This window comes from Sapajus apella, unplaced genomic scaffold (genome assembly GCF_009761245.1).
Source record: "Sapajus apella isolate SASKATOON/1434 unplaced genomic scaffold, GSC_monkey_1.0 scaffold21, whole genome shotgun sequence".
NCBI classification, from domain to species: Eukaryota; Metazoa; Chordata; class Mammalia; order Primates; family Cebidae; genus Sapajus; species Sapajus apella.
In genome coordinates, this window is record NW_022436961.1 from 3,037,522 (window position 1) to 3,050,621 (window position 13,100).

The 13,100-nt window shown below is 49.4% G+C and overlaps 1 protein-coding gene across 1 annotated transcript; it reads left to right on the top strand.

The window, feature by feature from the left end:
* Positions 1-376: 376 nt before the first annotated feature.
* Positions 377-9,581, top strand: LOC116558287 (60S ribosomal protein L7a-like). The gene is made up of 3 exons (XM_032288122.1): positions 377-380; positions 4,309-4,312; positions 8,755-9,581. Exons 2-3 carry the CDS (start codon positions 4,310-4,312, stop codon positions 9,550-9,552), a joined length of 801 nt encoding a protein of 266 aa, XP_032144013.1. The 5' UTR covers positions 377-380; position 4,309; the 3' UTR covers positions 9,553-9,581.
* Positions 9,582-13,100: the final 3,519 nt, after the last annotated feature.

A 13,100-nucleotide genomic window follows, 5' to 3' on the forward strand; every position in this document is an offset into this window, starting at 1 on the left:
TTCCTTCCTTCCTTCCTTCCTTCCTTCCTTCCTTCCTTCCTTCCTTCTTTCCATCTTTCTTTCTGACAGAGTTTCACTCTTGTCACCCAGGCTGGAGTGCAATGGTTCTATCTCGGCTCACTGCAACCTCTGCCTCCTGGGTTCAAGTGATTCTCCTGCCTCAGCCTTCCAAGCAGTTGGGATTACAGGTACCCAGCATCATGCCTGGCCATTTTTTTTTTTTTTTTGTATTTTAGTAGAGATAAGGTTTCACCATGCTGGCCAGGCTGGTCTCAAACTCCTGACCTCAGGTGATCCCCCCGCCTCTGTCTCCCAAAGTGCTGGAATTACAAGCATGAGCCACTGCACCCGGCCTGGATTCATTTTTCATTGCTGCACAAGTGACACACATTAGCAGGTTAAAACACACGTATGTCACTTCACAGCTCTGTGGGTCAGTGAGGAGTCTAGGTGACTTAGCTGGGTCCCCTGCTCAGGGTCTCAGGCTGATGTCACAGAATCACCTGGGATTGCAATCCGATCTCAGGCCTGGGATCCTCTTCCACACTTTCTAGTAATTGGCAGAACCCAGTTCCCTGTTTCAAGACTGAGGTCCCCATTTTCCTGCTGGGTGTTGGCTGGCGTCACTCTGAGCTCCCAGAGACTCCTCTCAGGACCTTGCCCCATGGACCCCTCCACATCACACCTCCAGGAGAGTGTCTATTGCTGCTTCTTGTCTCTTTCTCGGCTCATCTGCTGAGGTCAGCACCACCCAGGGTAGTCTTCTCTTTGGTGAACTCAAAGTCTACTGATTAGGGACCTTAATTACATCTGCAAAATCTCTCCTGCCATATAACAAAATCACAGCCATGGTCCAGGCCACACTCAGGGAGACAGATTATACATGGTGAGTGTACTGGGAAGGACATCTTGGAGCCACCTTAGAATTCTGACTATCACAGCGTCTGTCCTCCAGTTCCAGGTGTCTGCCTGAGGGATTTCCCTGGCCGTTAGAGCACTGGGGAGGCCTGAAGTGCAAGGAATTTAACACCACCAGGGGGCACTCTCAACATTGAGGGGAGAAAGTGGGCCAATGCGTACCCTGGCCTCTGGTCCCTTGGTGAGACAATTCTGACGTGTGTTTTACCCGGTTTCGCAAGGGTCTCCAAGAGGGAGTGAACTTCAGGTCCTAGGGCAGCACCCTCACCTGGTAATGTCCTTTTGAGTAGCTTTCCTCCCTTGCCTGACTCAATTCTCCTTCTTCACCACACTTCCGGGGACCACCTGCTAAATTCTATTTGCACCTACATCAGGATCCCAGCATGTGCTACTGGGAGAACTTGTATTCAGTCAGACTTGAGCTTCATTCCTCAGGTCCCCTTTGCCTTTCCCACGGCAGCCTTGTTAACACTTCACTCTCCTCAAGGTCTCCACTGCCTCATCCCACCCCAGCCCTCAGGAAATCACCCAGCCTTCTGACTGAATCCACAAGGTGGAGGCTGCTTCCACTTCCCTGATGTCTCCCTCAGGATTTCCTTCCTCACCCACTACGTGACTCTTCCTTTCCTTGTGTGCAGAGAATGAAGGGCTCCTTTCCTGTACAAGTCAGATTCCATCCCTTCTTTTCTGACTTAGGACCTTACCCTGGTGGCCTTCTTTTTTTCTTTTTGGGTTCACTCCCTCTCAAGCCTCCCAGTAGGCTCTTCTGCTTCCCACAATACAAAGGCTCACATCTCTCATGAAATAACTCTTTCTTTTGTTCAGTAACACTTAAGCCATCCTCCCTCAAATGAGGTCAGTTCTCCCAGCCTCTACTAATGCGTGGTCATGGACTCATCAAGCCCAAGTGTGTTTCTCTTGTCTCCCTGCCTGCCAAAAGCTGCCTCCCCAGTGGCCCCCAGTTATGGGGCTTCTTTCTTCTTCCCTCCTTCCCTTCCTCCTTCCCTCCTTCTCTCCCTCCCTTCCTTCCTTCCCTCTCTCCCTCTCTCCGCTCCTTCCTTCTTTTTTTCTTCTTCTTTTTAAATCATTATTATTTTTTTAGAGACAGGGTTTCCCAGAGCTGCCCAGGCTGGTCTCGAACTCCTGGGCTCAAGTGATCCTCCTGCCTCAGCCTCCCAAAGTGCTGGGATTACAAGCATGAACCACTGTGCCCAGCCCTGAATGACTTCTGATTGCAGCCTCTCAGCCTTTCTTGCTCTCATTCTCATTCTCTCTGTTGTCTCTGTAGGATTGAAAATTCCCGCTCCTTAAAGAAACTCCTCTTTCAGTTTTCATGAAAGCGATATTTTTCAGTTTCTTTCTTTTTTTTTTTTTTTTCCCCTGGCAACTCGTTTCAACTTCTGGTCTCCTCCTTTTGGCCTCATGTCCCAGGCATTGATACCTACTCAGAGTGTCTGTTTGCTTTCTCATCCTTGGCAGTTCCAGAGCCCTGATAACCACTTGACCCCCAGCTCGTGCTCCCCTGGGTCTTCATGGCTGAGACTGTTTCACACTCTACTCTCAGCTTCAGGACCACTTTTTTCCTGAGTCAGGAATGATTTAATTTGTGCTAAACCACAGTGTGAGAATTACGGCATCCAGGCGAACATGCTGCCAGCAAGCTGTGGTGCCTCCTTGTGTCTGACGAGACTCCAGTCTGTCTGTGTCAGCCTCCACCCTCCCTCCAGGACCAGGGACAGCGGGAGAGTGCCCCTCCTTGAGCGCAGCCAGAGCTTCTCGGGATTATTTTGTTCGTTTCATCCTTATGGAGGCCACGTGGAGTAAGAACTCTTTTCCCACATTTTACACACGAGTACACTGTGTCCTAGAAGCCTGAACTATTTGGTCCAAGTGGGCTCTCAGCCCCCACTGCCTTCTCTTGTGTTGTCTACACCACCTTACTCCAACCATCTCTGCCTGGCCTTCTATCCCTCTCCATAACAAAGCACTATAGACTTGAAGGTGAAACAGTAGACATTTCCCCACAGTTCTGGAGGCTGGAGGTTGGGGATCAAGGTGTCTGCAGGGCTGATTTCTTTTGAGGCCTCTCTCTTTGGCTTGCGGAGGGCCGTCTTCTCCCTGTGTCTTCACGGGCTCTTTCCTCTGCCTGTATCTGGGTTCTAACATCCTCTTATCAGAACAATGCCTGTCACTGGATTAGGGCTCACCCTAATGACATCATTCTAACTTGGAGACTCTATCTCCAGGTAAAGTGACATTCAGAGCACTGGGGGTTAAGACTTCAACATATAAGCTTTGGGTAGGAGGCAGAAGTCACGCCATAACATTCCCATTTGGCAGATGGGAAAGAGATGAGGGTCACGTGGTTGACCTCTGACCATCACCATGTGCTGCCAATACATGGCTGTAGCCTCTGCCTGCCAGGCCCAAGGTGCCTGTAGGGGGTGTGGCCTAAACCATCACCGTCCCGCCAGCCTCCTGCTAAAGCCCAAGATGACCCAGCGGATCTACCCAGCTTGTTCCTGTCTTCTCACAGCGCCCTGCCGCCTCCAGTGGCTGTGGCCCACTCCCAGAGACCTTGCTCTGGACAGACGGAGGCCCGGAGGGTGCCTCTGTGATGCGCTCCTGCAGGGAATGCCCTCTCCTCCCGGCGTTTTCCTCGGCGTCCTCCGAGAAGCCCTTCCTCCCGCCTCCATGCGCGCTGCTTCCCTCTGCTGGCGGGGCGGACGGCACCCTCCCTTTCTGCTCTTAGTAAGTCTCTCCTTGTTCTCTGATTGTGCTCTCTTGTGTGGTCTCATCATTCCAGCAACGTTGGCAGCTGTTTGAAAGCAGCCACCAGGTCCATTTTTTCATTCCTCGCAGCGCCTGACTCAGGACTGCACCCGCGCTAAACGGTCAGTGAAGACGCAGGGGACCCGAGAAGTGTGGAAATGCTGCCTTCAGTTCCTCACACCTGCTTTACAGAATGAAGAAAAAAAACCCTTAACTTTAGGAGAAACCTTCAATCATTATCTGCGGCTCTCTTCTGATCTCCCCTCCTCACCCTCCTAAAGGACTAGGATGGGAAGGGAGAGTGGGGGGTGTTTCCAGGCACCCCTCAGAAGGTCGCTGCCTCCTCTGCTGTTTCTCCAGCTCCTCTCCCCTCTTTCTGCTGTTCCCCGTCCTTTCTGGTGCCCACATCACACACCCTCATGAGCAGTCTGCATCCTTCCTCTTCCTCGTTCTTTCCGTGCACACACCCGTGCACAAACACACGCACGCAAACACACACACGCACACACAGGTACACACACATGCAGCTCATTCCAGAGCAGACTGGTTCTGGAAGGGGGCCTGTAAGGGCCAGATATTTTGCTGCTTTGAATGCGGGATTCTCTGTCCCACCGGAAGGATGGTGCCACCTGCGTTTCCCCATCCTACCCCCATGCCTCCTGCCAATTTTTGTGTTGTTGGTGTCCTCCAAGTGTCTTCAGTGATGTTTCAGGAAGTAGGCCTCGGAAGCCCTGGTCAATGACAAGTGCCTTGAAAAATGCACTCTCTTGTAAGATAAGTAAGAATGTTACTACTCTATTTTCCTCTGGGGAATTCAAAATCTACATGTGTGTTTAAAGGCTCTGAGAAGTTCCGCAGTAAAGAACCTGCTTATGTTTACCAAAGCCAGCTTTTCCTATTTTGTGTTACACTCCCCACTTACCCTTCAATCTCCCCCTACACATAACACCATTTACTAACCTGGGGAATCGTTTGGGACTTGTGGGCTTGCAGGTGGAGCAGCACCGACAGGGGCTGATGGAGGGGAGGGGAGGCAGCGGAAGAGATGCTGTCACGGAATCTGCAGCAGTGGCAGCGGCAGTGGTGCCAGGGCACAGGCTGTCAGCCACCCCCAGGCACTCAGATCCATGTGTGACACAGAAGACAGCTGGACCCTGGGCTGAGTTTCCTCGGGGCATGGAGTCATACAGGAAGGGGGAGGAATGAAATTTCCTAAATAGCGACCATGGCTGCGCTGCCGGCGGCCTGGCTACCTTTCCTTCCATTCTTCTTGTCTCCTGGACATACACCCTCGTCCACCAAGTGAAGGCCCTGAAATCTTAAAGCTCAGCCCACAGCTGAGGTCAACAGAGGCAAGGCCAGGAGAGTCCCCAAGGCAGCAGTCAGGGTGTGATGCCAGGAGACCCAGGAGCTTGTGGCTTTCGTATTCTGTTCAGAAAGGCTGCTGGCACCCATACCAATAGGTTGATACCCTTCTGATGAAATTTCCCCCCATGGCCTCAGGGAAGAGCCTGGGAAGGAGAGAACAAGGGAAGCAGCTTGGCTTCTTCAGGACTGATCACAAGAGCGCAGAGCAGGTCTCTCGAGAGGCCCCTCACTTCTTTGCGACCCCAGCCTCGGGGGCACCTGAGTGGGGGCTGCTGGGATGGGCCTCGTGTAGATCTCAATCAGGGGCATTCCTGCCTCGGCCTGCACCTCTGGGCAGAGGCCATGCCCAGGGCATTCTGCTGTCACAGAAGGCATGAGGTATCTCATGGGACTGCCGTGCTGGCAGAGCAGGCATGGCATCGCTGAGGTGGAAAAGGTTGTGAGGAGTCCAGCTGAGGTGCATTAGGGAGATGGATTTCCTGCTCGTTTCCTATCTCATAATTAATACAGAAGCCTGAACAGCATGCATGGCAAGCAGGCCCACAGGAGGTGCCGCAGAAGGGTTGAGGGAAGCCCCAGATTCCTCTGAGCGCCTGCTTTTCCTCTTGTGGTGTGGCGGGGTGGTGGCGGGGGAGTTCTGGAATCCATTCCAGCTGCAGATATTCCAGAAGTCTGATGATGGGAGACCGAGGAGGCAGGGTGCATGGCACACACACAACCTCAAACAGCTGGGCCCTCTCCTCTGCCTATGGCACCAGCTTCTCCATTGCCCACCGCAGCCCTGAGAGCTGCTTATTCCCAAAGGCAGGAGAAGGGAGGTGGCAAAGGGCTTGTCTTTTCACTATAATAAGGGTGCATGCGGGCCAACAGGGACTGAATCAGGATACAGTGGAAACGGCTGTGCCTGTGGGGCTTGAGAAACTTAGGTTCAAATCCTGGCTCCACTGCTTCCTGGTATTTGGCAGGTGATTCACTTCTAGAATTTCCGTGTCTTCATCTGTAAAACTGGAGCATGGCATTCATTTATTTAGTGAACAATATGAATATACGTAAATCCACACTAAAGTGTATTCTAGGTGCTAAAAGTAAAGCAGTGAACAAAACGTAAAGTCTTTCCTCTTAGGATTTTTTTTTGTTTTTGTATTTGAGTCAGGGTCTTGCCCTATTGTCTAGGCTGGAGAGCTGTGGTGCCACCATAGCTCACTGCAGGCTCCAGTTCCCAGGCTCAATCAAACCTCCCAACTCAGCCTCCCAAGTAGCTGGGACTACAGGTGTGCCCCCCGCCTGCCTAACTATTATTATTGTTTGTAGAGTCTCCCTATGTTGCCTAGGCTGGTCTGGTCTCAATCTCTTGGGTTCAAGTGATTCTCCCACCTTGGCCTCCCAAAGTATTGGGGTTACAAGGATGAGCCACCATACCCAGCCATAGCATGTTTATATTCTAATGTGAGAGGGTAAAAAACTCAATAAAATAAATATTGATGTATCAGGTGGTAATAATGCTATGAAGAAAAATAAAGCAGGATAAATGGGCTAGGCGTGACAGTGATGTGTGTGTGTGCTCATGCGAAGGTGTGTTTTTTTAATTTTTTTAAGAATAGGCAAGGAATTTGTCTTTGATGGGTGATACTTGAACAGGCCTTTGGGGGTGATTGGGAATGGGATTAGTGCCCTTATAAAGGAGATCCTAGAGAGATCCCTTGACTCTTCTGCCCTGCACAGTTACAGTGAAAAGCCAGCCATCCACGAACCCAAAGGCAGACCCTCACCAGACACTGAATCTACAGAAACCTTGATCTTGGACTTCTTAGCCCCCAGAAGTAAATTTTGTTTTGTTTGTATGCCACCCAGTCCATGGTATTCTGTTATAGAAACCAGAATAAATTAGGACATTGTATGTCTAGAGTAGTGAGAGTGAGGAGAATTTACTTTCTTCGTGGAGAAGCAGAGAATAGAGGGACGTGTGTGCACGCACACGTGTGTGTGTGTGCATGCGTGCGTGTGTGTGTGTGTGTGTGTGTGTGTGTGTATAGGGAGGTCAGGCCATGCAGGTCTTGCATAATTACTTTAAGGGAAATGGACAGTCATTGGAGGCTTTAAACAGAGAAATAACATGGCTTGACATACGTTTTAGAAGCATCACTCTGGCTGCTGGGTGGAAAGAAGATTTTAAGGCTGCTGTTGGACAAGGGTGAAGACTAGTTGGGAGCCAGCTGTGTCTTCAGGTGACAGATGATGATAGCTTGGATTGTGGAAGTAGTGATGGTGTTAAGAAATAGTCAGGATCTGAAGATACTTGGCATTTAGAAGCTATGAGACTTCCTGATGGATGGATGTGGGGTGTGTTCATTGTAAGACACAAAGAATGCCTTCAAGGCTTTGTTCTGAGCAGTTGGTAGAATGGAGTTGTCATGGACTAAATTGAAGAATCTGCTGGAAGGAGACTGTTTCTGTTGTAACGGGGGCTGAGATCAAATGTTTGGCTTGAGGCACGTTAAGTTGCAGGTGCCTATTAGACATCCAAGTGGAAGTGTTGAGTAGGCAGGTGGATGTGAGAGTCTCAGCCTAGGGGAGAGGCTGAGGCTGGGATATAATGTTGGGAATCACCAATTTGTAGATAGTTTTTTAGATTTTGGGACTGCATGCGATCATAGGGAGTGCATGAGGATACAGAAGAGAAAAGGACTGTGGAATACTCCAGTGTCTAGAAGTCAGAAAAATGAGAAGGAACCAGCAGGGGAATCTAGAAAGCATGCTACAGACAGGCATATAACAGCACAGAGCAGGGGCTCAGTTAAACCCAGCCACCGCCATCATCATAATCATCCCAATATTTATGGCTAGACTACTGGAAAAAAATAGTTTTAAGCAAAAAAATAGCAAGAGCGCAGGAGGATGTACCTCCCCCACATTTTTTTTCTGTTTTTCTTCTCTTTCCTCTCTAGCTCCTGGTTACTCATGGTTTCAGACTTCCATCAACTTAATAAAAACAAAACAATAGAGTGAAGGCTGAAAAATTATCTATTGGGTACAATCTCCACTGTTTGGGTGATGGGTACACTGAAAACCCAGACTTCGCCAGGATGCAGTATATTCATGTAAAAACTCTGCACTAGAGCTGTACCCGGTGTGGCACGGAGACATTGAGACGGACTAAAGCCCTGGGCGGCCGGGGGCGGGATGCGTTAGTTCCCATGCCGCTGGGCTGGAGGAGGAGGGCAGGGAGCGCCGCGGTGCGGGACTCGGACCGGGCCGAGGCGCTCGCAGTACTAGCGGCTTCTGGTTTTTCTGAGGGCCGCCTCAGAGGCTTTGACCAACGAGTCCGAGCCCGCTCCTGCTACTTCTGGAGCCTGCGGGCCGCGGTTCAGTCGCCATAAGTCCTGTACCAGGCGTCTCCTGGGTGGGCGACGGGAAGAGAGCGTGGCCTCGGCCTCGGCCTTAGCCGGGCTCCGGCCACTCTGGGTGCCGGGGACAGCGTGGTCGTGCGGCTGATGGGAGATGCCCCTGTCGGGTAACAGCGAGGACGTTCCCAGCAAGCAAGACCGCAGCTGCACAGGCTGGGGTGGCGCCGGGGGGCTTCAGGACGCACCTCGCCGGCCAGGTTTGGGCAGGAGCCGTCGGTGCCCCTTGTTTTAAAGGAATGAGACCTCCCGACGAAGAAGGCGGCGGTTTAACAGGAATTTTCGTTCTGTCCAGCCGAAAGGAAAGAAGGCCAAGGGGAAGAAGGTGGCTCCGGCCCCTGCTGTCGTTAAGAAGCAGGAGGCCAAGAAAGTGGTGAATCCACTATTTGAGAAAAGGCCTAAAAATTTTGGCATTGGACAAGATATCCAGACCAAAAGAGACCTCACCCGCTTTGTGAAATGGCCCCGCTATATCAGGTTGCAGCGGCAGAGAGCCATCCTCTATAAGCGGCTGAAAGTGCCCCCTGCAATTAACCAGTTCACCCAAGCCCTGGACCGCCAAACAGCTACCCAGCTGCTTAAACTGGCCCACAAGTATAGACCAGAGACGAAGCAAGAAAAGAAGCAGAGGCTGTTGGCCCGGGCGGAGAAAAAAGCGGCTGGCAAAGGGGACGTCCCCACTAAGAGACCACCTGTCCTCCGAGCAGGAGTTAACAGCGTCACCACCTTGGTGGAGAACAAGAAAGCTCAGCTGGTGGTGATTGCACACGACGTGGATCCCACTGAGCTTGTTGTCTTCTTGCCTGCCCTCTGTCGTAAAATGGGAGTCCCTTACTGCATCATCAAGGGGAAGGCAAGACTGGGACGTCTAGTTCATAGGAAGACCTGCACCACTGTCGCCCTCACACACGTTAACTCGGAAGACAAAGGTGCTTTGGCTAAGCTGGTGGAAGCTATTCGCACCAACTACAATGACAGATACGATGAGATCCGGCGTCACTGGGGAGGCAATGTCCTGGGTCCCAAGTCTGTGGCTCGCATTGCCAAGCTAGAAAAGGCAAAGGCTAAAGAACTTGCCACGAAACTGGGTTAAATGTAAATAACTGTTTCTGTAAATAAAAATAATTAATGCAAAAAAAAAAACCTCTGCACTAAATATGTTACAAAGAAAAGAAAACTGACAATAAAATAACTCTGAATATGTTAAAGCAGTCAACTCATAACTCAGTTCAACATATTCCAGCAAAGCTGAGGTCTTTGGGTAGTTGGTAGGGTGGGTAATAACTGAATTATTACTAATTCAGTGAGGTCACAGTGAGGAGAGTCAGGAGCGCTGGACATGGCTTCCACCTCTTGCCAAAACCTGGTGTGGCCACAGCTGAATAATTTCATGCCTCCCATCCTTGAGGAGGGTGAGACCACCATTCAGATAGGAAGATGAATCATACTTCTCATATGGCATCTGCGCCATTTGCTTTTCTGGTTTCCAAGGCATCTGGATCCTATCCTCAATTATCAATGTAAGATAATGGTTTTCTTGTTTTTCTTTAGAGAGTCTCACCTAGAATTGTTGCCCATTTAGTATCCATATGATGTGGTGGGAGAAGTGCCATTTAGGGCTGACTGTGCAACGTCCCACAACCATCCACCCCTGTAGGCACTCTGAGACCTATGATCTTAGCAGACCAGCAGAAGGCAAATTTCTTGAAAGATATTCATTTATTTTCTTACATAATTACCTTCCTTGGATTGCATTTTAAGAATCATGCCCTTGGCTTTAATTAAACCTGTTAGAAACAGTCATGCAAAGTTCACTGCTACATTTGCAGAAGAACTGTGGTTGCAGACACCAGCCTATACCATCTGGAAAAGCCTTTTTTTTTCTTTTCCACTTAACCAGTGTGCTAATGGAAAAGCCTTTTCCAAGTGTGCTTTGTGGAGTACAAATCTGCCGGATACTAATAAAAATTTCATTATGGGCTGGTCACGGTGGCTCACGCCTGTAACCTCAGCACTTTGGGAAGCTGAGATGGGTACATCACCTGAGGTTGGGAGTTTGAGACTAGCCTGGCCAACACGGAAAAAACCCTTCTCTAAAATTTTGTAAAAATACAAAAAAAAATTAGCTGGGCATGGAGGCGGACACCTGTAATCCCAGCTACTGAGGAGGCTGAGGCAGGAGAATCACTTGCACCTGGGAGGCAGAGGTTGCAGTGAGCTGAGATTGCACCACTGCACTCCAGCCTGGACAATAAGAGTAAAACTCCATCTCACCAAACAAACAAACAAACAAACAAAATTTCATCATGGGGAAAGGTTAGAAAGTTTGGGGAAAAAAAAGGATGACTTTCCTGAAGGTTGTCTCAGAGTTTTCACTGACACAGCAAAAAAACACCGTGGGTCCTTGGAAAGGGGATACACTATGCATCATTTCCCATTCCATTTCATTGACCATAGAATCCTATTTTGAGCTGGATCTCTTGGGAGTGTGTTCCACACACCCAGTAGAAGAACCTCTGGATGCTTCTTGCTCAGTCAGTTTAGCACCATGGGCTGGACATGAAAGAAAGTGTACATATGAATTTAACAGCTTGGAGTGCTGGAGGTGGCTCATCAGTGCATGGTGGTCTTTGGTGCTAGAGGTCCCAGAAGATATTAATTTCTGCTATGTATGATGTCAGGGGTCCAATTTCAAATCTATCACTCAACACTGTTTTGTAAAAATAGTATACAAAGTTAAATATTAAAAAGAAATTTAATGTTGGGCAAGGAGTTTGGAATTAAGTTGGTTATATTAATGTTTCATGGTGGTGATGGGCTGTGCCGCCAATTGTTACTATAGCTTGCTACCTAGGAATAGCACCGAGGGGCTCCCTACCACCTCTCCTACGGGAGAAGTCTCCCCTTGTCACTTCCAAACACAAACATTACCTAAGTTTCCCATCATTCCCCAAACTTCATTCTCTGAAGCTCCGAGAAAACCCAATAGGAAAAGCTTGCTTCTCTCCTTCACTGGGCAGATCGACCACCATAGGTGTGTGTGCAGACTGCATGCCCTCCTACTGACACAAGATTAATTATTTACAGGCTGGTGATTGCATTTTAAAGTGGGAATTGAAATGTGTTTTGCTAAAGCTTCCAAAGTGGGGAGGAAGAAGGCAGGAAGATGTAGATCAATGGGTGCGATAGCCTGATGGGCAGGGTGTAGCCTTATTATTAAGGCTATGTCTCTAGCCAGGGGAGACAGCTAGAGTCACAATATCGAAAGCACCCTTAAGAGAACCAAACAGGTCAGCTGGAGTGTTTCAGATGGGAGGGTTTTAACTAGAGTCAGCTGTCCATGTAGTGAGATGTAAGGGAATGGTTTGTAAGTTCTCTGTATAATTTTATCACTAGAATTAAATCACTGGCATGGCTTGGCTGTGTCCACGCCCAAATCTCATCTTGAATTGTAACTCCCAAAACTCCCACATGTAGTGGGAGGAACCTGGTGGGAGGTGATTCAATTACAGTGGCAGGTCTCATGATAGTGAATAAGTCTCACGAGTTCCGATGGCTTGATAAGGGGAAACCCGTTTCACTTGGCTCTCATTTTCTCTGTTGCCACTGCCACGTGAGACGTGCCTTTCACCTTCCGCCATGATTGTGAGTCTGCCCCAGCCATGTGGAACTGTAAGTCCAATAAACCTCTTTCTTTTGTATATTGCTCCGTCTCGGGTATGTTCCTTATCAGCAGCGTGTAGACAAACCAATACAATCACTTCGACTCTTGGAGAGTTTTCTATATTCAAGAGGCCTTGGGAAGCCAGGCATGGTGGTTCATCCTTATAATCCCAGAACTTTTGGAGGCCAAGGAAGGAGGATAGTTTGAGGACAGGGGTAGGAAACCAGCCTGAACAACATAGGGAGACTCCATTTTAACAAAACTGTTTTAAAAATTAGCTAGGCACGGTAAATGTGGTCCCATAGTAAATAGAACTACATGTCTGTAGTCCCAACTAATCAGGAGGCTGAAGTGGGAGGACTGCTTGAGTCCAGGAGTTGGAGGCTGCAGTAAACTATGATTGCATACTGCACTCCAGCCTGCCTCAGAAAAAAAAAAAAAATTGAGCCCTTGGAAATTCCTGAGATTTCCTGCTATCAGCTAACGCTGTAACTGGAGTGGAAGTGAGGGTAAGAAGGATAAAGAAACCATGCCTGGGGGGTCCCTGGTGTGTGTACCTGAGGCCAAGGAAGTGAGAGTGTGTGTGTTTAAGAATGATATCCAGAGCCAGGATACCTACTGGAGGGGAAGTAGGGATCTTTAGGGGCTCACATACATCCCTTCCCTCTTATCATTTGGTGGTTTGAGAGATGAGTGAACATGAGTTCAGCTGCTGAGTCATGGTCTGAGTCCTACCCTACAAACTTAGGGGTAGGGAGAGAGAGGGAGATATGCTTTGACCCTGTGCAGAGCCCCTCTTTCCAGGCCCCGGGAGGTTGAGTCTGTATCTTCAAGGGGGACCTGCGGGGTAGTTCCCTCAACAGGCAACTGCAGCAGGCAACACAGGGAGACTACATGATCCTCTCTGATGGAACCAGCACGGAAAACGCTGCTGCATTAGTCAGGGTGCCTCAGAGGAACAGAAGCAATAGGAGTTC